At 35.0% G+C, this 23,141-nt stretch overlaps 2 protein-coding genes across 2 annotated transcripts; both read left to right on the top strand.

Moving 5' to 3' along the window:
• The first annotated feature begins 6,170 nt into the window (after window positions 1–6,170).
• On the top strand, window positions 6,171–10,165 carry LOC104809840 (E3 ubiquitin-protein ligase ORTHRUS 2-like). Its single transcript, XM_010535925.2, has 9 exons — window positions 6,171–6,691; window positions 7,130–7,659; window positions 7,839–7,964; window positions 8,329–8,428; window positions 8,518–8,579; window positions 8,664–8,766; window positions 9,040–9,184; window positions 9,339–9,553; window positions 9,682–10,165. Exons 1-9 carry the CDS (start codon window positions 6,245–6,247, stop codon window positions 9,994–9,996), a joined length of 2,043 nt encoding a protein of 680 aa, XP_010534227.1. The 5' UTR covers window positions 6,171–6,244; the 3' UTR covers window positions 9,997–10,165.
• A 7,523-nt stretch (window positions 10,166–17,688) lies between these two features.
• LOC104809839 lies at window positions 17,689–19,962 on the top strand. Its single transcript, XM_010535924.2, has 3 exons — window positions 17,689–18,078; window positions 18,203–18,397; window positions 18,685–19,962. Exons 1-3 carry the CDS (start codon window positions 17,934–17,936, stop codon window positions 19,857–19,859), a joined length of 1,515 nt encoding a protein of 504 aa, XP_010534226.1. The 5' UTR covers window positions 17,689–17,933; the 3' UTR covers window positions 19,860–19,962.
• Window positions 19,963–23,141: the final 3,179 nt, after the last annotated feature.

The raw sequence follows: 23,141 nt of genomic DNA, 5'->3' as shown, positions 1-23,141 counted from the left end.
AAGAAGTTCGTCCCAGTCAATTTATCCTTCTCAAGGATAGATCGCATTGTCAAACTCGGTACGCTAGCGGTTGACGCCATGTCCTACAAAAAAAGACAAACAGAACATACAAAACAAATGCAGATTCTATTAATGATCAACTACCAGCTAGCCCATCATCAATCAGTGTCTACATATCTATGATTTACTACCAGCTAGTCCATCATCAAACAATGACAACATAGATGCAAAAACGAGCTATATTCCCATACAGAAAAATAACCCTACAATAATTCTCTATATGGGACTAAGATTCGTATTTCACATAAGAATGAGTTGTTATACTCAGCCTTACGCTATTTAGGTAGACATCTAATGTCAATCACATCCAATGTGACTCTCAGATCCTTTTATGAGACTATGATATCAAATATCATTGCATACTCATCTCATCTGTACCGTTAAGTCTCAAGTCAAAAACTTGATAACTCAACCTAAGGTAAACCGCGTTCAAGCTGTGGGAACCACGATTTCCCACCCTGCCTCACAAAGATAATCCGGCACGCTCAGCTTTGGCATGACCCGTGTTACGGACGATCGATGCCTTGACATGCGCTCTAGTAATGGGAGGTACACACTTAGCATTACATAAATAAGGGATTTTCGAAACCACGCTTAGATCAAGCATCTACTTTCAAGCTATGAGAACCACCATTTCTCCATCTTGCCTCACCAAGATAATACGGCACACCCAGCTTTGGCATGGCCCATGACACGTACGATCGAGGCCTTGACAAGTGCTTTACTCGTAGAGCTCTTAGATCTAACAGGTTTCTGTGCAATGATTGATCATAATTCGAATGGATAATCCAATCGATTATGCAATCCCAATCCTGAAGCTCCCACTCAATCAAACACATTTAATACCTTGATTAAGTTACATACATTCATTCACTATGGACCATCCATAAGAAAGAATCATGTTATTCTGAATCATAGTTGATCGGTTTTAAGCAACGATTGCTCTAACTAGATCCCGAAACGCAAAATCAAATTTTGGTGAAGCGTCGGGACCTAGACCGATCGGTCTAGGCGGTTCGGTCTTCGGATCATAGTCGGTCCGTTCGGTCTGACTCTCCAGACCGTTCGGACTTGCCCCTTCGGACCTCCTCTCTCGGACTAGTGACTTAGACCGGACGGACTGGCTAAGCAGTCCGTTCGGTCTACACACCTTAGTTCGTTCGGTCCAACATCTTGGTCCGAACGGACTGAGGTCGTTTAGTCCAAGGAGACGAAAAGCCCTAGATCGTCCGGTCCAGAGGACCAGACCGTTCGGTCTAGGTGGAAAAAATGCGATCAGATCACGTTCTTCGTCGTTTCGGTCCCGATTCAGATCCGATTTCAACCCCGTTTTCGCCTGTGAACTCAGAATAGAAGCCTCTTGCACACTATGGAACAAAGAACATGAAATCTACCCTAGATCCATAATCAAATCATGCATAGCATCAAAGCAAACACGGATTCAAACAATTCAAATCCTATAACGTGCGTGATCGGGTTCTAACAAAATCATGCAGAGCAACCAAGCTCTGATACCAGGCTCTGATAGGCGGTCTCTAGCAAGACACTATGACTACTTATCTCGAATAGAGTTTGTTCGTGATCTTACGAACGCCAATGATGATTCCGGTTGATGATCCTTTTGTATCACGATATCATATGTCGAATATAAGGCATGGACAAACCACCTTATCTGATTCGACTGCTTTCTCGTTCACTGAGTTCGACTGTCTGAAATAGACGACGTTCGTCTATAGTGCGGCCACACATTTCTATAGTCTCGCTCACACGAGGGGCCCAGCGATATCTCTCTCTTTTACGAGAGGTACAAATCCCGTCTTGACTATCTACAATCTAGCACATGATTCGTTTCGTATCTGATACACGCCTTTATAGTCCTCCTGTTACGCAGGACGTTTGACGTAATCAAAGTACGCAACTCCTCATGTTGGATTCCGTAGATATCTCAGGTCTTAGGATCCAATCATGGAACCGTCATATGAGATTCAAGTCATGACGCTAGTCCATGTGACAATCTCATGCGGGTCAATCCGGTATTGCGTTCTCCAATGAATACCTATGATTGTGATCGTATCCAATACCTATGATCATCTATGTGATCATCAATCACACATCATACTAGTCTTTTATGTCGTTATTCCCATAACGACACAAGACTAGGGAGTTAAGTATCATTCATAATGATACATGGATTCCATAACACATCTAGTATGCAAGAACATGTAATGAATCAAATACTCTCATAAACCATAGAAAGTATCAATACATCAAATGTATCTAAATAAACCTCATAAACAGTACATCATAGAGCACTAAACCAACAATTTGTAATGCTAGGGATAATGCCCAGGTCTCCCACAAATTTCCTGATCCAAACAGCTTCCTTAGCTGCATCCGATGCTGCTCTGTACTCGGGTTCTGTAGTCGAATCTGCAACGGTTGGCTGTTTGGAACTCTTCCAACTAATAAGCCCACCGTTCAGGCAGAAAACGTAACCTGACTGCGATCTGAAGTCATCTCTGTCGGTTTGGAAACTAGCATCGGTATAACCCTTTATAGCGAGCTCGTCTTCCAATCCGCCATACACTAAGAACAAATCCTTAGTCCTTCTCAAGTACTTAAGGATGTTCTTGACCGCAATCCAGTGAGCCTCACCTGGTGTAGACTAATATCTACTAGTCATGCTCAATGCATATGATACATCCGGACGAGTACACAACATGGCGTACATAATGGATCCAATTGCCGAGGCATATAGAATCGTACTCATGCGCTCTTGCTCATCATGTGTCTTTGGACACCGAGTTTTGCTAAGAGCCACGTCATGTCCCATTGGCAAGGCACCCCTCTTGGAGTCTTGCATCTTGAACCGATTCAAGACCTTGTCAATGTATGTACTCTGACGTAGACCAAGAAACCTTCTCGATCTATCTCTATAGATCTTGATGCCTAGAATGTAGGCGGCTTCTCCTAAGTCCTTCATCGAAAAAACTGATCCTAGCCAGGATTTTACTCCTTGCAAGGTAGGAATGTCATTTCCGATGAGCAATATATCATCCACATAAAGCACAAGGAAGACCACTGCGCTCCCACTGACCTTCTTGTAAATGCATGGCTCATCTTCGTTTTGCTTTGCAAGAAGCCAAACGTTTTGACTGCCTCGTCAAATCGAAGATTCCAGCCCCTCGAAGCCTGCTTCAGTCCATAAATGGATAATCAATACAAAGTCAAAATGTCATATCACGGATCATCCTAGAGCATCACAACCAACATAATGGAGACAAGAAAAATTCTACATTTCTCCATCGTTTATACCTAGATTTCCACGTATGATATTATGATATTTATTCCCTTTCTTCTATGGTTAGGCATTTCGATTTTTGATTTAATTTATTTATGTTTGTTTTTTCAATTTAGAAAATTTAATTGTGTTTAAGTTTGTGTTAGATTCGAGTTTTAATGATAGAAATACTTATTTGTAAAAAAATACGATTTTTTGGTTATTTTTATATTCGGTTCGCATTTGTTTTTTGAATTATAAACTAACATATACTTATTTGGATTTTATATCAAGTTCATTTTGGTTACTCTACGTATTATATAGTTAAGATAGATTCGATTTATGAATAACCATTCTTGATATCAAACCCTGCTGTCTAGTTTCTCGCTGCGTCTGCAATTTGCGTTTGCGTTTTATGTATAATGGCATTTAGCGCATCCCTTGATTATCAAACGCAAAAATAACCTCTTTCTACTCTTTTCAACATTTATTTTTTCTCATGGATTAGGATTTAGATTGTTAAATAACATAATATTTTAGTAAATAATTTTGGTATATATATATATTAAATTAAATGTAATAAATTCAAAGGCTAGAGAAGTCAGTTTTTTTATTACAAAACAGTGTAATGCTTGTAACCAATGGCAATGGACATTGGGTCTACACTTCGATCGAGGAATACTGTTGCATCATCATTTGAGTAGTGAAAGGGTGAGTTTTCTTTCTTTTCTTTTCTTTTTATTTTATTTTATTCCTTTCTCACGATCGTCAAATCATTTGATTTAATCTGTCACAATTTTAAATTTGCATAGACTGTAAAATGGACGGACGGGTTCGGGTTTAGAATTTTTTTACTCGGTATCAACTCGGTTCGGTAAACTTCGAGTCTATATTTGAGCATTCGAAACCCGGTTCTACATGGTTTTGGACGGGTTCGAATTTCATCTATTTTATTTAATAATAAAAATAATTTTTCTTCATAATCACAACATAACTATAAAAAATAATATAGTAGTAAACATTTAAAAATCATAAATTCAAAAAATATCTTTACAATTAACAATATTGAAATAATATATTCAAAAACAGGAAAATTACAAATAAATATATCAATTTGCTAATTTTTTACTGATAAATACATGAATTTTTTATCTCTTAAAAAATACATCAATTCGCAATTTTCTTCCAAATTATTACACGGACACTAACACCGTTAACTCTTAACGATTTTCGATGAACGGTGCCGACTTGGCTCACCAGATTTTCCACGTTAACACCACATGTTACTTCCACATAGATTGAGATATTACGATTATAGATTATACTCAATTAATGAAACTAAATTTGTGTTTTTTTTTTTGCAGAAAATTAGCACGATAATCTAAAGACTTGATTAACCAATGTCGGTGTTGGCAATAGTCCTCGAAATCTAGAGTTTGATCCTTAGATTTTCCCACATCGCCAGAGATTTTCAGATTTCCATAATTGAAATTTGGGCTAACCAAATTCTTGCACATAAAATAAAGCAAAATTCAACTTTTGTCATATAACTAAACATAATAAAAAGAGGTTATATCAATGAGTTAAATATGATAAAAAAAAAACATACAAGTTAAGTGTATCATTAGTATTAGAAAGTTACTTATTAATCAAATTAATCATGAGAACGAGTTAGTTAATTTCAAAAAATATATATTTTTTGGGTAAATTCAAAGAATATATTTCATAAATCTCTTTTTATTTTGCATTTGTTACATAATCAATTTAACTATTTTTTCAAATCATCACGAATCCGCGCGAAGCAAATTTTGAAAAACTTTTATTGTGCATTTTTAATATATATATTCTCCTTTAATTCAATATATATCCTCTAATTATTAATAAAAAATGAATTCTCCAGAGCAAAGGAATTAATGAATATAATTTTTAGATGGTGGATGAAAAAACTAAAATTTCAGAGTATTTAGAGAATTTATTTGAAAAAGAAGATTAACCGAATAGTTTTGTTTTATAAAACGATTAAATTTATATTGAATGAAAAGGCATGTATACAAATAATAAAACATTGGACGTCAGATGGCGACAAGAATTTTAAGGGGACAAAAAAGATTTCGAATCCGGCCTAAAACCCATTTGATCCTAGACTTGAAAGCTCGAAATCTTAATAAATTTAGATTAACCGCGTTTCGGGGTTCAGACTTTTTTACATCCCTAATTTTCCAATTACCTTTAACGAGTGATGATCATTTCGGATTTGGATTCGGTTATATCCGGATATCGTTATTTTCGTTATAAAAAATTATAATCATTCGGTTTTTATATAAACTTTGGTTCGATTCGGTTCGTTTATTTTTCGTTTAGGTTTTGTTTGGTTTCTATAAAAAAATTTATTTTTTTTAAAGAAATTGTAGGTTTTGCGGTTATTTTTTTATTTGGTTCGGTTTTGATTTTTTAAATTTAAAAAAAATAATCCATTCAAAACCATTCGGTTTTGATGTTGGTTTCGGTTCGAATACAATTATGTCTTATTCGGTTCGGTTCGGTTCGGTTCGATTATTCGGTTAATAAGCGAATTGACCACCTACGCCTTTTAACTATTTGAAAAATCACAATAAACCATATATGTATATAATGAACTCCACTAATTATGTATCTTAATGCATAGTCTATTTAAAAGAAAGTGGAATAAATTTCATCCCAAATCTAAATTTAATATTCATTCTCTCTCTTTCTCTCTCTCTCTACTTTGAATTTCAAAGACGCTCGCCCTCCCAATTTTCAAAGCCCGCCTCTGCTCTATTCGCCTCTCTGTCTCCCCCCTTTTTATAAATCTCTCTCTCATTAATCTCTCTCAGAAATCAAAATCTCTCTCTCTCTCTCTCTACACACACTGTTCGTAGGAAAATGGTGCGTGACGTTCAGCTTCCGTGCGACGGCGATGGCGCGTGCATGCGGTGCAAGGCGAAGCCTCCGCCGGAGGAGACCCTCAGGTGTGGCACGTGCGACGCGCCTTGGCACGTGCCCTGCCTCTCTACCCCTCCCGAAACCCTCTCCTCCACTCTCCAGTGGCAGTGCCCTGACTGCTCCGGTGACGTCGATACGCTTCCCGCTTCTGGAGTCGCCGGTGACCTCGTGGCGGCGATCCGCGCTATCGAGGCGGACGAGTCGTTGTCTGAGAAGGAGAAGGCCAAGAAGAGGCAAGAGCTGATGGGTGGGAAAGTTGTCGGAGATGACGATGAGGAGTGCGGGAAGAAAGAGGATCATGCTGGGATGGAGAACGATGTTATCGCTGCTCTGGGCGAGAATTTAAACTGCTCTTTCTGCATTCAGATCCCTGAGAGGCCCGTGACGGTTCGTTTTCCATTGCTATTGCTCTCTCGCTTTACGCATTAACTCACATGGGTATGTAGTCTAGTATATCCAATGTGTTTCTTCTCTTAGATTCCTTCTATGGCTATGGTGACAGTCTCTTTATGTCATGTGCGTTCTGTGTTCTTATTTTCTATACCCAGAATTTTGTTAACGGGCATTCATATTTTCCTACATTTGAATGATATGATACTCCAAATCCATCAATAGTTATGATAAATAAGCCTGCACGACGATTTTTGGAGCTTGTTTGGATGTGGTATTGATCCATTTTGTTCAAATTTTTTGTTCTGATCGATCCTTGCATGTTGAGAGCTAGTTTTAAATTTCCGGTTTTCATCTATTCCTTTGTCAGAATGTGAGTATAGAGGCAAGAATTACCCTGAGCGATCTGACTGGAGCTCGTTTGTTACTTTTCAGACACCATGTGGGCACAACTTCTGCTTGAAATGTTTCCAGAAATGGATTGGGCAAGGGAAGCGGACCTGCGCAAAATGCCGCAACCCTATTCCAAATAAGATGGCAAGCAACCCGAGGATCAATGCTGCACTTGTTTCTGCTATTCGTCTGGCAAAAACACCCAAAAGCTCTGCTGCTGCTGCTGCAAAGGTCTACCATTTTATCCGCAATGAAGACCGTCCAGATAAAGCATTTACCACTGATCGAGCAAAGAAAACTGGGAAGGCCAATGCTGCTAGTGGTAGGATATATGTGACGATACCACCGGATCATTTTGGTCCTATACCAGCTGAAAACGATCCTATAAGAAATCAAGGTGTTCTGGTCGGAGAATTCTGGGAAGACAGGCTGGAATGTAGGCAGTGGGGGGCTCACTTCCCACATGTTGCTGGCATTGCTGGACAATCAGATTATGGATCTCAGTCAGTTGCTCTTTCCGGAGGATACGAGGATGATGAGGATCATGGGGAATGGTTCCTCTATACAGGAAGGTATGCAGTAGATGACTTGCTAGTATTTGTTTCTCATCTTATCCATGGATAAGTATTGGCTCATTTCATTAACCATCTTGTGCTTTTGTGTGTCTGACTGAGTACTTTCGGGAAGGGCTGTGTTTTAAATCGTATATATGTACGTCTCTCTTTTTACAACTCTCACTTGTGTTTTTCAGTGGAGGCAGAGACCTTAGTGGCAACAAAAGGACTAACAAGGATCAGTCTTTCGATCAGAAGTTTGACAAAATGAATGAAGCCCTCAGAGTTAGTTGCAAAATGGGTTATCCTGTTCGAGTTGTCAGGTTAGCTGCTTTTTCAGCAAAATTTTCTTATGTACGTTTATGCCATCTCTGAACCTGAAAGGTTGACTGAGTTAAGACACTTTGCCTTTCATCTATCTTGATGTAGTTGGGCTAAGACCGTCGAGCATCTGCTTTAGTGGGTTTAAGAAATTTGAACTTGTTGTGCCTTGTCTTTGATCTGTAAAGACATTTCTTCGCATACAATTACTTAGTATATTCAGGTTCATTGTATAGTTTGATCCTTTCTTCGGGATATATTTACTTCCAGTTTCAGCATTGGAAAACTTCGAGCTGAAAGTGGTGGGGTTTACTCTTACCCTAAATATGTGACCTCCTATCTTCATCCTGTACTTGAAATAAGCAGGTCTCACAAGGAAAAACGTTCTGCCTATGCCCCTGAGGTCGGTGTAAGATACGACGGGGTCTACAGGATTGAGAAGTGCTGGAGAAAAGTTGCTAGACAGGTAACATATCTAATGATCCAAATTAATTCACCAAATAACTTTTTTTTTTCCAATAATAGAATCTCAGCTGATGTATTCTTCTTCCACAGGGTTTTAAGGTCTGCCGTTACCTATTCGTTAGATGTGACAATGAACCTGCTCCATGGACCAGGTTTGCATTTTGATGTTTGAATACCTTCCACTTTCGTGCTCTTTGAGTAACTCCGTTAAAAGGTGCTTGACAATTCTACTACAGTGATGAGAATGGGGATTGCCCAAGACCTTTGCCTAAGATTCCAGAGCTTAAGAAAGCAGTTGATCTGTTTGAGAGAAAGGAAAGCCCATCTTGGGATTTTGATGTAAGATGCGTCTTTTACTCCATTCCCTGGTATCTTTTCTTATGTTGGATCCATGTGTCTTGGACATGAAGAGATGGATATACTACTACTAAGATATCTCATTCACTTAACTGCCATCCGGAATATCTGGACATATCCTGGCATAATTGTAGCAACTTGAGCTTTTATTTTCTCAATCTCAAGTAGTTTGTGAATGGACTTGAAATTTGTGTTTTCTTAATTCAAAGATTTGAAATTTTCTAATGTACTTCTCTTTATGTGTGACATGAGCAGAAAGCTGACAGGCGTTGGAAGTGGATGAAGCCTCCACCTGCTAGCAGAAAATCAGTTAATGCAATGGATCCTGAGGAGAGGAAGAGGGTAAGGAAAGCTATGAAGGAGGCACATTCCAACAATGTCAGGGACAAGCTTCTGAAAGGTCAGTCTTTTCAATTATATCTATTATAGGACCCCCATGGATGGAGCTCGAGTGTGTTTGCGTAGCTCCATATATTCACTAAGGAATTGGTGCTTTCTTTTTGGTGTTTCATGGAAGACATCAGATTTATCGTAATTGGGTTTTGTTGAGACAGAATTCAGTTGCCAAATCTGCTGTCAGACGATGAGTCTTCCAGTGACAACCCCTTGTGCTCATAACTTCTGCAAGGAATGCTTAGAAGCCAAATTTGCAGGGAAGACTCTTATGAGAGATAGAAGCAGAGGCGGACGCACACTCCGTACACAGAAGAACATCATGAACTGCCCTTGTTGCCCCACTGACATCTCTGATTTTCTCCAGAACCTTCAGGTAATAATGCATGGCTTTTGAACTATAGCATTTGCTCTTACACCAAACATCCCAAGTATATTGCTGCTTCTTTTCTTCACTATTGCAAGTTAGATATCTTTGCATACTCTTTTGTTTTTTAATAACAGGTCAACAGGGAAGTGATGGAAGTGATAGAGAAGCTGAAGATCAAGATTACGGCTGAGGAAGAGAATGCAGACCCTGTAGATGCATCAAGCGAAGAAGAGCCTGACACAGTCACAGATGGGAAGGATGAAAATGCAACTGGGTCAGAGTTCGAGAATGGGGAAGCCGCTGCAGGAGAAACCCCAGACAAGGCCGAACCCGAAACCAAACCTGAACCACTGTCTGAATCTGAACAAGAATATCCAAAGAAGCGTGTTAAACTGGACATTGGCAACATACCTCCTGTGGCTGCATTGAAGAGCGTTGAAACCGCCTGAGAGCTGTAATGGAACATAATATGCCTTTTGTAGAAGATGCAAGAGAAACATTTAGGAGGTTTTAATTCCGTTTGGGTTGTTTTTGGAATATGAGAAGAAACTGAACTCTGTCAAGTATGCATTATGACTCGGAGCACATTTGATCAATTTGATGAATGCTTTCTTTTAACCATTGGTTCCCTTTTATTTCAATTTGCTGTTGTGTTTGTTTACGATTACGACAGTCTTTTTCTTCTCTTCTCTTTACCCATTTAATTTTGAACGATCAGAAGCAAAAAGCCATCTCTGTTACGATTTTTTGGGAAAGGATCCATATAAAAAAACATATTAAACTAAATTTAAAATTTTGTGAATTTCTAAACTAAATTTGTTAAATATAAGAAAAAGAGTTAATATAAATAATCGTATTTTAAAATAATAAAATGATAAAAATAAACAAAACTATTAATTAGAACTTCATAGGTAATCTTCTTCAAAAGAATCACTCGTGCGATTAATACTATTCCATTCAGTCTTTCTGTAATTGAAAATAATGATATATATCTGTTAAAATGGAATATAATTAATATTTTAACGCTCTTAATTGATATAAAAAGGTGATTTAAAAATTAAAGTTAAAAATTGTGATAGATTTGTTTTGATTTGTTTTTAAATTTATGTAGAATTTTGTTTGAACCATGAATCGACATTTTTAATATAAAATAAAAGATACAGAATCACATGATTATTATGATTATTGGAAAATGTAATCCAAATGCGGTAAAAAAAATTGTAAACCCTTGAACAAACAAAATTTACTAAGATCAAATTTGGAAATTTTGGAAAGTAATAAAGATTAAAATTAATATATTTTTTTACTGTGTAAATCCCTTAAAATATGGTAGTGGGCAAAAAATTCCAGAATGTCAATCACGCCAGTCCAATCCAACCCGGTTTGGGTTCGATCCGAAAGTCCGAAGAATATTTCCAGACCGATATATTTAAATCCAAAGTCTGATATTTTTCGAATAGATTTAGATGCGAGTTTCAAATTTCGATCCAAAATTGACACCCTTACAGACAAGGACCTGAACGGCTCTCAATAGGAGTTATATGAAAAATGTCTTTGAAGTGATGTATGCCCTTCAAAACATATCCTCCAAAATGCAACGGTTCAAAAAAAATAAAAAACGGGCAAAATAACAAAAATATCCATAATTAAAATAACAAGTGGCTCAACTCCAAGAGGCATTCTTTTGAATTTCCTTAATCGCTATATAAGGATCCAATAAATAGAAGTTTCAAAATTTGGAAAAAAACCCTAAAAATTCATGAACTTGTATTTTAGAGTAATATTAATTCCTAAACTTGTAGAGGTGTCTATTAATTCTCAAACTTGCAAAATTGAACACGTTAAATCATGAACTTATTAAACGGTTCCATATTCGTCCATAGCGTTATTTGGTCAAAAAAACGAGTTGACCGATCCGACGTGGCGCGTGACGTGGCGAGTCACGTCGGATCGGTCAACTCGTTTTTTTGACCAAATAATGCTATGGACGAATATGGAACCGTTTAACAAGTTCAGGATTTAACGTGTTCAATTTTGCAAGTTTAGGAATTAATAGGCACCTCTACAAGTTTAAGAATTAATATTATTCCAAAATATAAGTTCAAATTTTTTTAGGGTTTTTGTGAATAAAATATGAGTATCTTTTAATTTCTAAATTGTCTATAAATTGTTTTAGAAAAAATTATATTAAAAAGAATATTTCTAAATTAAATATATTTTTTAATAGTTATGAATATGTAATCAAAACTGTGAAAACTAAAAATAAGATAATAAAATAATGTTGTGGAAGAAATGCACATCGAGCACATCACTATAATTTATTTATTTAAATAGATTATTCTAATGGTCCTAAATTAAGTTAAACTAATTGAATTAACAAAACATTTAATCAATGGTTCGTTCTTATCCAAAAATCTGTTTATTTATTTATTTACTTTGTTTTTATTCACACAAAACTTTTATTTAATTATTATTTACCTTGTTTTGTTTTGGCAAATTAGTGGTTCTCATTTCCGGGTCAATGCTAAATTGTACTCAAATAATTTTCTTCGTTCTTTCTACTCTTCCTAACGAGATTGAAAATCATATTAAATCTCATATAATTTCTACGATAAATGAATATTTATTCAAAAGAATAGTTTATAATTTTATTTTCATCCACAAACTGAGAAAAAAGAAATACAAGTGGAAAAAATATTCATTTGAATGTTGAGACTTTTTTTGGCAATGTTATTAGTTTCTATTGGAAAAATATTTTTAAAAAATGCATGTCTTAATTAAGCATATAAGTTTGGTGGATCCACGTTATTTACTCCCTTTCATTTTTTTCTGAAATTTTCTTACAGAAATTTAAATAATATATTAGTATAATTTGTCTGCTCCTCAGATTAGTCCAAACAATAAATTACAAAAAGAAAGTTTGAAAATTTAAAACAATAAAGATAATCAAAGACAAGAAAGAACAATAAAAAAACCTAAAAATTCCTAAAGTTATAATTTGGAGTAATATTAATTCCTAAACTTATAGAGGTGCCTATTAATTCCCAAACTTGCAAAATTGAACACGTTAAATCCTGAACTTGTTAAACGGTTCCATATTCGTCCATAACGTTATTTGGTAAAAAAAAACTTGTATAAATATGTAACTGATGTTATGGAATGAAGTTATGCTTTTTGATAAATCATCGTTAGTCACAAAACTCCATCGATCCCTTTCATTTCGGAAATCACAAAAGTATAGATTGAAAAACATCAACAATTCAGAAGCAGAGATCAGGCGGGACGCGGGAAGAACTTTTCAAAGTCTTAGTTACATCAAAGCCCGTGCCCGAGTTGCTATATTTGACGATGCATTATCACATAATTACGTTGCCTGATTCTAGTGGAGCAAATGAAATTATGTTGATTATGCATATTGCCGCTGCTGCATATCTTCCCCTTGGCATTGATTTGTCTCCCCATTTGTTTCCATTTGTTTTACCATAGAATCTTTATTTCCTTTTTTGTCGGGTTCATTAGTTTTTTTTTCCTAAACTAGGATTTCTATTTATTTGTACACTTTCTCATTAGGTCACACAAGTTATATTGGTCATACTAATTCAAGTTATGACTGCAATCCTAAATTGAAAAAACATGTCGATATTGTTGAAATAGAAACAAAATATGGAGATTTGATATGATTGATAATAATTAAAGGCATCATATCAATTAAGAATAAAATATATATCGTGTCAATTATATTTTGCCTTATTTGTTTCTTTCGTATCTTTATTTCCTTGTTTCTTTTAATGACTTTTCCTATAAATCTATGAATTATTTTCATTGTAATGTAACAAAAAGAAGAGATGTAGCAATAAAGTAATTCCGTTTATTTTCATTTGTCTTATTCTGTTTCCACATTTTATTTTTCAATATGCTATCAGAGCCTGGTTGCGATCTGAACTATATGTTTCTCTTTTTCTAATTTTCCAATCTCTTCTTTTCTTTTGCGTTTTGGATGTTCATATATCCAAATCGTTCAAAAAGGAGTAAAAAAAAAACCAGATTCAAACGATGTGTTATGAGAAAAAGAAGTCAAAGCTAAAAACTCTAAGATCAAGCAAGATGCTATGACAAAAAGAGTTAAAATTAGAACTTTAAAGTCAAGCGAAGTGATTTGAAAAAGGTTAGTATTCTCTAAATGAATGAAATTTGGTGTCTATGGATTGTTCTAATAACAGTGAAGTTTTTCATCATTTTGTTTTATCTTCAAGATTGATTTTTGAATTCTTTCAAAATCAATCTTGAGGGGGAATGTTGAAATAGAAACAAAATATGGAGATTTGATATGATTGATAATAATTAAAGGCATTATATCAATTAAGAATAAAATATATATCGTGTCAATTATATTTTGTCTTATTTGTTTCTTTTGTATCTTTATTTCCTTGTTTCTTTTAATAACTTTTCCTATAAATGTATGAATTATTTTCATTGTAATGTAACAAAAAGAAGAGATGTAACAATAAAGTAATTCCGTTTATTTTCATTTGTTTTATTCTGTTTCCACATTTTATTTTTCAATAGATATCATTATTTAACAATAATGTTGAGTTATGCCGACGATATTCGGGCTTAATGGGTCCAATTAATCATGGATCTCGTAATTATATATTGTGTTAAACTCTTTAAACATCTCTGAAAATTAAAAATTGGTATTGGATCGATCTACTTTTCTTTTGATTCACACTGCTCAAATCGTCTCACTGGTGATACATGTCACACTATTCACGCCATATAAAATTCTATTTGAATAACAGGTGGATCACACTAGTTATACCGTACAAATTTTTATGCAGATACGTTCTATTCCTTCGTCCAAAACGTAAATTCGAGTGGCTTGGTACGAAATATTGCTTCGCCGACGCTGCAATTCTATTTGTATAATTATACAAATACAAATCTCGTGTGGTACACGGAAACATTATTAAAAAAAAAATTGGGAGAAGAAGTTCGTTACATATCAAATAATATAATAAAATGTCGCAACTATTGGAGAGAGAGAGAGAGATGAACTTTGATTGATTGGTGTTTCCCAAATGGTCAATCAAGAAACTAATCTGATGTAATCAGCAATGATTAAATTTGTCCTCAACCCCTCCCGTTGTCCATTCGTTAAATTTATTAAATATGCCTTTCGCTTATTTGAGAACACATTTCAATATTTATATATTAGCACCTACACTACTGTCGGTCGAATACATATATTTTTTTTTGGTTAACTTATTTTTATGTTTTCTTTTTTTTTTCCCTTGTATTTTGGGAATGCTTTTTTTTTTCTTCAGGATTTGCCAAATCACGATCGATAGTTTTATAACCAAAGTGTTACCTCTTGCCATGGGTTCCAATCTTTTATATTCGATTGTCTTGTACAGTATTAAGTTAGTAATATAATTCACATTTCATATAAAAAAAAACAATAGGATGTATGGACAAACTAGTGAGAACCATCATAATATATAGAGATTACATGACAAACGATATTTAAAAGAAAAATAATTATAATTTGATGCATTGGTATCTAAAAATAAAGACAAATGCTAAATAATGCGAGTGACGTTGTTCTTTGTGACTATCATTTTAGTTTATAAAAAATCTCTGGTTAGCTAGAAAACATCTAGGTAGGTATCATTTCAAAAGAAGGTATAACTATCATATAATATATATATATTTTTTATTTTATTAACACATGTATGTTTAAAAGAGTGTTTTATTGCACTTGGAATTGGAAACACAAGGGGATGCTTCATGTTTGCTTGAGAAATGTAATTAATTATAAGTTTGTGTTCGAATGTTTGGAAAAACGAAATTAATGTAATTAACATTAGTTATTATCACATGTGATACACAAACACACACGCTTACGATTATAGTTGTAGCTATATATGCATGCATGTAATATTATACAAGGTGCAACACTTGGCTTGTCATGCAACCTCACCAAATGGGCTACGAAAGACATGGAAAACTGTTGGCATGTCTCTTTCCACGTAACAACTATCCTCATTTTCTAATTTCTTATTGCATATTATTTGACTATATCATCGTATAATTCTTGTACATAACCAAGAAAATGTAATTTTTTTACTAATGCATTTAATATGAAACGATGACCATAAAAGATTCTAAAGGAAAAAAAAAATACAAATACAAAGAGTACCTCTATTTATTTCATGTATAGGTGCTTTCTCCATAAACCTGAATCAAACCCTAATTTTCATTTTCTTTACTTTTTTTTTTCTTGGAGCAAAAGGAGGCCGAGGCCATCTAAATTTATTTTCAAATGGATTTTGTGACAGTGTGTCACATTTGGGTAACTGAAACTATAGGTTATATGTATGAAATATAGAAAAAATCTAAAAATGTGAATATACAAAGTCCAACTCTCTAACAAACATGTTTCACTCCTCAAATTTCAATGTAAACTTCACCAACTGTTAGTTGATTCAGACCAAACTGGATTCTGCCTCCAAAATATACACAAAAGAAAATAGGCACTACAAGAAACATTAAAATTTGCGACAGAAAAATCTGTCGCAAATACAAAAGAATATCTGTCGCAATTACAAATTTGCGACAGATTGCGACAGAAACAATTCTGTCCGTATATTGTTGTCGCAAAAGTTTGCCGGTCGTTAATCTGTCGTAAAGTTGCGACGGACAAAATATAATTATACATATACACATAAATTTATATACATATATATATACATACACATATATTCATATACATACATTTACATACACACATATATACATATACACACACATACATAAACACACATTCATACACAAAATTTACATACACATACATATATATTACATATATGCACATAATTATACATATACACATAAATTTATATACATATATATATACATACACATATATTCATATACATACATTTACATATACACATAACATATACATTACACACATACATAAACACACATTCATACATATTCACATATACACATACACATACATATATATATATTCACATACACATCACATAAACACACATAAACATTTATATATATGCATACACATTCACATTCATATTCACATTCACATACATACACAACACACATACATAAACACACACACATACACATACATACATAAACACATACACATTCACATTCATATATATATATATACACAACACATACATATACAAATCCATATACACGATATATATACACATACCTTGGCGAACTTTGAAGAAAAACAATTTGTTGGAGAAGATTGGAGAAGATTGAGATTTTTTTTAAAAAAAATTCGAAGTCTGGAGGAGAAAGACGAAGTCGCAGCTTTTATTAAGTGTTGCGACGGATATTGCAGTCGCAACCCGTCGCAAAACGAAAAATAAACCGCGAAAATTTAAAATTTTTTATCGAAAATAGCGGAAAAAAATAAAATTTAGATTTGCGACAGAAATTTCTGTCGCAACTCCGTTGAAAAAAAAAAAATAAACCGCGAAAATTTGAAAATTTTCATCGAAAATAATAAAAAAAATGAAATTATGATTTGCGACAGAAATTTCTGTCGCAAATCTGTCGCAAATTCCAAAAATAAATAACTTTAATTTAAAAATAAATAAAATTAATATTTGCGACAGAAATTTCTGTCGCAAATCTGTCGCAAATCCGCAATTTTAAAATTTCTGTTGCAAATAATGTTTGGTTCTGCGACGACAACGTTTCCGTCGTATTCCGTCGCAAATTTGCGACGGATTTTGCGACTAATTGCGACAGAATAAAAATTTTCGCATTCCGTCGCAAATTCGTCGAATTCTGTCGTAATTTCTTTGCGACGGAAAAGTTTCGTCGCAAATTCTGTCGCTATATTAAGATTTTCTTGTAGTGAAGAAACATCAATCATTTAGGTTTTGGTTCATGTCATACACAGTCAACTACTATATATGTCCCTTTCCCTCCATTTTCTGATTTATAGAATTTCTCCAAAATCCATTTAATGTTCTTTATTTTTCCTCAACAAAATGCATTTTATCTGAATATAATAAACAAACTCGAAACCGAAACAAGAACACGAACAGTTCATTCATCTCTCTCTCTCTCTCTCTCTCTCTCCCCCTCTCTCTCGTTGTGTTCTTTTTTATCCATCAGTTTTCTTGATCCCCTCTCGAAAAGATTTTCTCTGAATTCCTGCACGCTGCGTTTGCCCATCAAGTCATCCAAATCAAGGAGCTTATCATTAGGCGCTTATCATTTCATCATTATATCCTCTCTTTCACCTAATGCCCGTGCAAACATATCATCCCTTATAATATTCTTGCGCCGCAAGAAAAGAGAAAGTTCCTGAACTGTGGAGATATATAAGGGGAAAATGACAGAGAAGGTGGTTCTGTACGATACGATACTTGCTCGTAGCTTCAGCCGGCACGAGCAGAAGAGACTTGGATATTTTGCTCTCGTCGCCTCTCTTCTCTTCGCCTTCATCCTCTTTACCGTCTTTAAGCCTTATCCCGTCCGTAAGTACTCTTTGATCGCTGCCCATTAGCATTCAGTTCATTACTACTACACATTTTCACGTTTAGAGAACGCAGAGACGAAAAACGTGTTTGAAAGCAATGTTTCTTTGCTTGTTTTGTTCAGTGGAGTTGCAGCTCTCAGTAGACGCCGGTCTCCGAATGCTGAGGACAACCGAAACGCTGCAATCAGAGACGCTCCAAAGCGACCCCAAAACGCTAGGTTCAGACATTGTTACTGTCTCCAATGTGAACCACGAAAATGAGACATTACAGAGATTGATCGGTTCTGACAATTGCAAGAACGATTCCGACCTATCAGGTTGACAACTTCAGTTCTTCCACCACCTTGGTTTTTTGTCTTCTTTCCTTTCCTTTTTTGTAAGATTTATGTTTATTTTAATTTTTGGGATTTTGAGCTTTTAAATGGATGTTTTGTAGTAGTTGAAGACCTTTTTTTGGATATTATTTTTAATATTGAAGTTTTATTTAGATTTTTGGGTAGTTGAACTTTGGATCATTTGTAGATTTTTTTTTGGAGTTTTCCAAAAAAAAATGTACGTGTTTTTTCTCCTTGCTAATTTAATTTTTCGTGATTTTATTTTTCAGACCAAAATGGCAAGGCCAAGAACACGAAGGCTGTGTGTCACAAACTTGCAAGAACTGATTTCTGCGAACTAAACGGCGACGTAAGAATCGCAGGACGAAACGCGATTGTTATTGCGATCAGCACCGCGTTTTCAAGAAATTCCACATGGCAAATCAAACCTTACGCCAGAAAAGGTGACGTCGCTGCAATGGACCGCGTTAGGGAATGGACGGTGAAATTAGCTCCAAACGCTGATCAAGAAAACGCTAGTTTTCAGCGTTGCGTTGGCAACCACAGCGTTCCAGCCGTGGTTTTCTCTCTCGGAGGCTACTCGCTGAACAATTTTCACGATTTCACAGACATCGTGATTCCTCTGTTCTTGACCACCAGAAAATTCAATGGAGAGGTTCAGTTTCTCGTCACGAACAAGAATCCATGGTGGGTCAAAAAATTCGAACAAGTGATTAAAAATCTGTCGAGTTACGAGGTGATCAACATCGACGAAGAAGAAGAACTTCACTGTTTCTCAAACGCAATCGTGGGTCTGAAACGCCACCCAGAGGTTTACAAAGAGCTCACGATCGATCCTTCCACGTCGGGATCCAAAATGTCGGATTTCAGACAGTTCCTGAGAGATGTATACGCATTGAGAAACACCGCAGTGATCGCTCATCCCAGACGCCGTCGCCGCCCAAGGATTATGATCCTGTCGAGGGGAAGAACCCGGGCGTTTGAAAACGCAGACGCGGTCGCAAGATTAGCCAAACAAGTGGGGTTCAAGGTCGTGGTGGCAGAAGCGAGCTCCAGCGTTTGGAGTTTCGCTCGAACCGTGAATTCATGCGACGCGATGATGGGCGTTCACGGAGCGGGTCTAACGAACATGGCGTTTCTACCCGAAAACGCCGTCTTGATTCAGATTCTACCGATTGGAGGGTTCGAGTGGTTGGCGAAGACGGATTTCGAAGAGCCGTCGAAGGGGATGAAGCTGAGATATTTGGAGTACAAGATGGAGCCAGAAGAGAGCTCGCTTCAGCGATTGTACGGACGCGATCACGAGATAATGAGAGATCCGACTGCGATTGTTAAACGCGGTTGGGAGGCGTTCAAGGAGGTTTACTTGGCGCAGAACGTGAGTCTTGATGTGGATAGATTCAGACCTGTTCTTGTTAAGGCTCTTGAACTTCTGCAGTGGTGAATAATCTTCACATTTGGACCGACCATATGGAATGTAAAATTATGTTTATTTAGTTTGCAATTATTGTTAGACCGAGCCTTGGGATGAATAATGTGTGGAGTCATGTTCCCACGTGTTTCCTTATTTATGGCTTTTAGTTAGTTTTTTTTTTAATAAAAACCTATACAATGGATGAATAAAAATAGAAAAATTCCCAAAAATAAATCATCCAATTTAGAGATAAATTACAGTTTCCTCGTGAATTGTTAAAATAATTATATTCATACTGAATTTGAATTTTTTTTTAAAAAAAAATCATTCAGAATTTGAATTTTTAACAAAATTCTCATCGGAATCGAACCACGTAGACAGAAAACACATACTTAGCATGTACTACTTCACCACATAGGATACACATTATATTAACAATAAAAAATTATAAAAAAATTATAAAAAATGCTAAAAAATTGAAAAAAAATGGAAAAAAATTATAAAAATTGTGAAAAAATTGCAAAAATTATAAAAATGTAAAATTGTAAAAAATTGTAAAATATTTTCAAAAAATGTAAAAATTGTAAAACAAATCGTAAAAAATTACAATTTTTTTAAAAAAATTGTAAAAAATTATAAAAATTGTAAAAACCTATTTAAAAACTGATTTAAAAACCTTTACTCCATTCCAATTTTTACAATTTTTTTATGAAATTGGTTTTTCAATTTTCATTCCTTTCAAATATATCACCCCACCAATTATATTTATATATACAATTTTTACAATGTTTTTATAATTTTTACAATATTTTTTTTCTTTTTACAATTTTTGCAATTTTAAAATTTTTAAATTTTTATAATTTTTTTATATTTTTAACATTTTTTTTACATTTTTTATTTTTTATTTTTATAATTTTTTAATATTAAAATTATATGTATTTTACGTGGCTAGTTAGTACATGTCACGTAAGCGCCATTTTTTAGAAAAAAATTTCAAATTTAGAATAAATATGATCATTTTAAAAGTTCGTGATGAATCTGCTAGTTATCTCTAAATTGGATGGTTTTTTTGAAAATTTTCCATAAAAATAAGCCCTTTCGTAGGCCCAAGATAAGAAAAAGTTTCATTGTCCTCTTTCGTTCTTCTCTTCTCCCATGCCATAGATTTTTTTTTGTGTTCCGCATTAAATTCAATATTTGTGAAGTCTCGGTTTTTAATTTTTGTCATGTGGTACTAGAGCTGCATTTTAAAGATCCGAGGGTTTATTATAAGAAAAAATACCTGAAAATTCTTAAACTTGTAAGTTGGTGTAATATTAATTCCTAAACTTATAGATGCACCTATTTATTCCCGAACTTGCATTTTTGAACACAATAATTTCTAAACAAACAGGTTTAAACCGTTTAAACCCAATTTATTTATGACCCGGTTCGATGGGTTTATCTATAAAACGGAACCTGATCTAATAGACCGGTTGTGCTTACGTGGCATCCCTTGCTGATTTGTCTCGACATGTCACATGCAAGTTCGGGAATAATATAGGTGCACCTACAAGTTCAGGAATTAATATTACACTAAATTACAAGTTCAGAAATTTTCAGGTATTTTTCTCTTTATTATATATGTTTTGAAATGCGTCCTTAGCAAGTATCACGAGGGAGAATACAAGTGATTTCTCGGGAGTTACCGAAGTGAGGATATCATCGAAAGAAAGAAATATTAACTATAGCGGTACTGGCAACTATAACGCCCCGTAACCTATATCCTTCAATACGAGTGCACCACATATACAACTAAAACATAAAATATGAATATTGAAAAACACATAGAAATTAAAATTTCTTTTATATTAATGTGTAACAAAAACAAATACAAAGTTGGTAGTGTACGATTTCAATAAAACGCAAATATGTAAAAACTACTTACCAATCGCGTAAAATTGAATTTGCATATCTTCGAGCCTCTGCCCAACTTCGTATGCGCTTCCACGCCCGTTGCGAACCCTTCCAGAAGCTTCCATATAAAACGTGTAGATAACCATGTTTCGGTTACGATCTCCTCACGATACTCCTATCTAAAACGTTGTATAACAACGTCATAAGATATGTGGTTTGGGAATAATAAGGCTCGGTGTGATTATGATTGGTTTTTTTGTTCAAGTCTCGGATTGTTGAAGAAACGGTTATGAGAGAAGTTGAAAAGACAGCAGTTATGAAGAAAGTTGTATGCAGTTTTGTGGGTTATTTACGGTTCTATATAAGAACAAGTGTTGGGTGTTGTACAATTTATTGCAGAAGGAGTTTCTGTAATCATATGTGAGTGTCTTTGTCCTTTTTTAGTTTAAAGGAGAGAGACTAAGAAGAGATCTCTTTAAAATGATCGAAGAGGACTAATTGTGAGAAAAATGTGCGTCTAAATTATGTTTGCGTTGTAATAAGAGAGTTTTTATTTTAAAAAAAGTTCTTTTTGGGATCTTTGTGAGTACGAATCGGATAAACGATTCGATTTCGGGTTATAATTTGGTTTTTTGTTTTTGGATTTGAAAGAAAAAAGAGATTTTGTTTTTCGGTTGTTCAAAGTAGAGAGTGCAAAGAAAGGTCACCCTCCGAGGAACAATAGTGAAAGATGATGACGACACAATGGTGTTATCCGTGTCACTATATTAATTAGTTCGTGAAGAAGAAGAAGGACGGTGGTGGTGTCGTGCGTTACAGTGGAGCATGAGACAGCCACATGGATTGAGTTTGTGAAACAACCGCGATACGATACATTGTTTTTGTTTCAGGAGGAACCTCCGGAGGAGGAGTTCCAAAAAACCGGTGTATCTCTATTACCGGAGATGGCAAACACAAGTTAACGGTGAAAACAAAATTTTCTGTTTTGTTGTTGAAAAAAGTTTGTGATATGAGTCTGAGAGACATTGAACCAAGGAGGAGTTTTGTTGGGTTTTTCGGTTCAAATCTCGGATTGCTAAAGAAGTTGAAAAGAAAGTAGTTATGAAGAAAGTCGTATGCAGTTTTGTGGGTTACTTACGATTCTATATAAGAATAAATGTTGGGTGTTGTAGAATTTATTGGAGAGGGAGTTTCTACACCCATTTGTGAGTGTCTTTATCCTTTTATGCTTAAAGTAGAGAGATTAAGAAGAGAACTCTTTGAAAGGATCGAAGAAGACCAATTGTGAGAGAAAGATGTTTTTTATGTTACAATAAGAGGGTTTTTGTTTTAAGAAAGTTATCAGATTACGAAGTTTCAGGTTATCATATGAAAGTTTAGAGGCGGCCCTATGGCGCCTTGCAGGTGTCTCCACCT

This window comes from Tarenaya hassleriana, unplaced genomic scaffold (assembly GCF_000463585.1).
Source record: "Tarenaya hassleriana unplaced genomic scaffold, ASM46358v1 Cleome17, whole genome shotgun sequence".
NCBI lineage: Eukaryota > Viridiplantae > Streptophyta > Magnoliopsida > Brassicales > Cleomaceae > Tarenaya > Tarenaya hassleriana.
The sequence above is the reverse complement of the archived record's forward strand: the minus strand, read 5'-3'. Positions and strand labels throughout refer to the sequence as shown.

Excerpts from the sequence above, each read along its gene's own strand:
- LOC104809840 (XM_010535925.2), top strand. The coding sequence starts at position 6,245 with ATGGTGCGTGACGTTCAGCTTCCGTGCGACGGCGATGGCGCGTGCATG. Across the intron at positions 6,692-7,129 it reads TCCCTGAGAGGCCCGTGACG|ACACCATGTGGGCACAACTT; the intron begins GTTCGTTTTCCA and ends GTTACTTTTCAG. Across the intron at positions 8,767-9,039 it reads GCCCATCTTGGGATTTTGAT|AAAGCTGACAGGCGTTGGAA; the intron begins GTAAGATGCGTC and ends TGACATGAGCAG.
- LOC104809839 (XM_010535924.2), top strand. The coding sequence starts at position 17,934 with ATGACAGAGAAGGTGGTTCTGTACGATACGATACTTGCTCGTAGCTTC. Across the intron at positions 18,079-18,202 it reads CTTTAAGCCTTATCCCGTCC|TGGAGTTGCAGCTCTCAGTA; the intron begins GTAAGTACTCTT and ends TGTTTTGTTCAG. Across the intron at positions 18,398-18,684 it reads GAACGATTCCGACCTATCAG|ACCAAAATGGCAAGGCCAAG; the intron begins GTTGACAACTTC and ends TTTATTTTTCAG.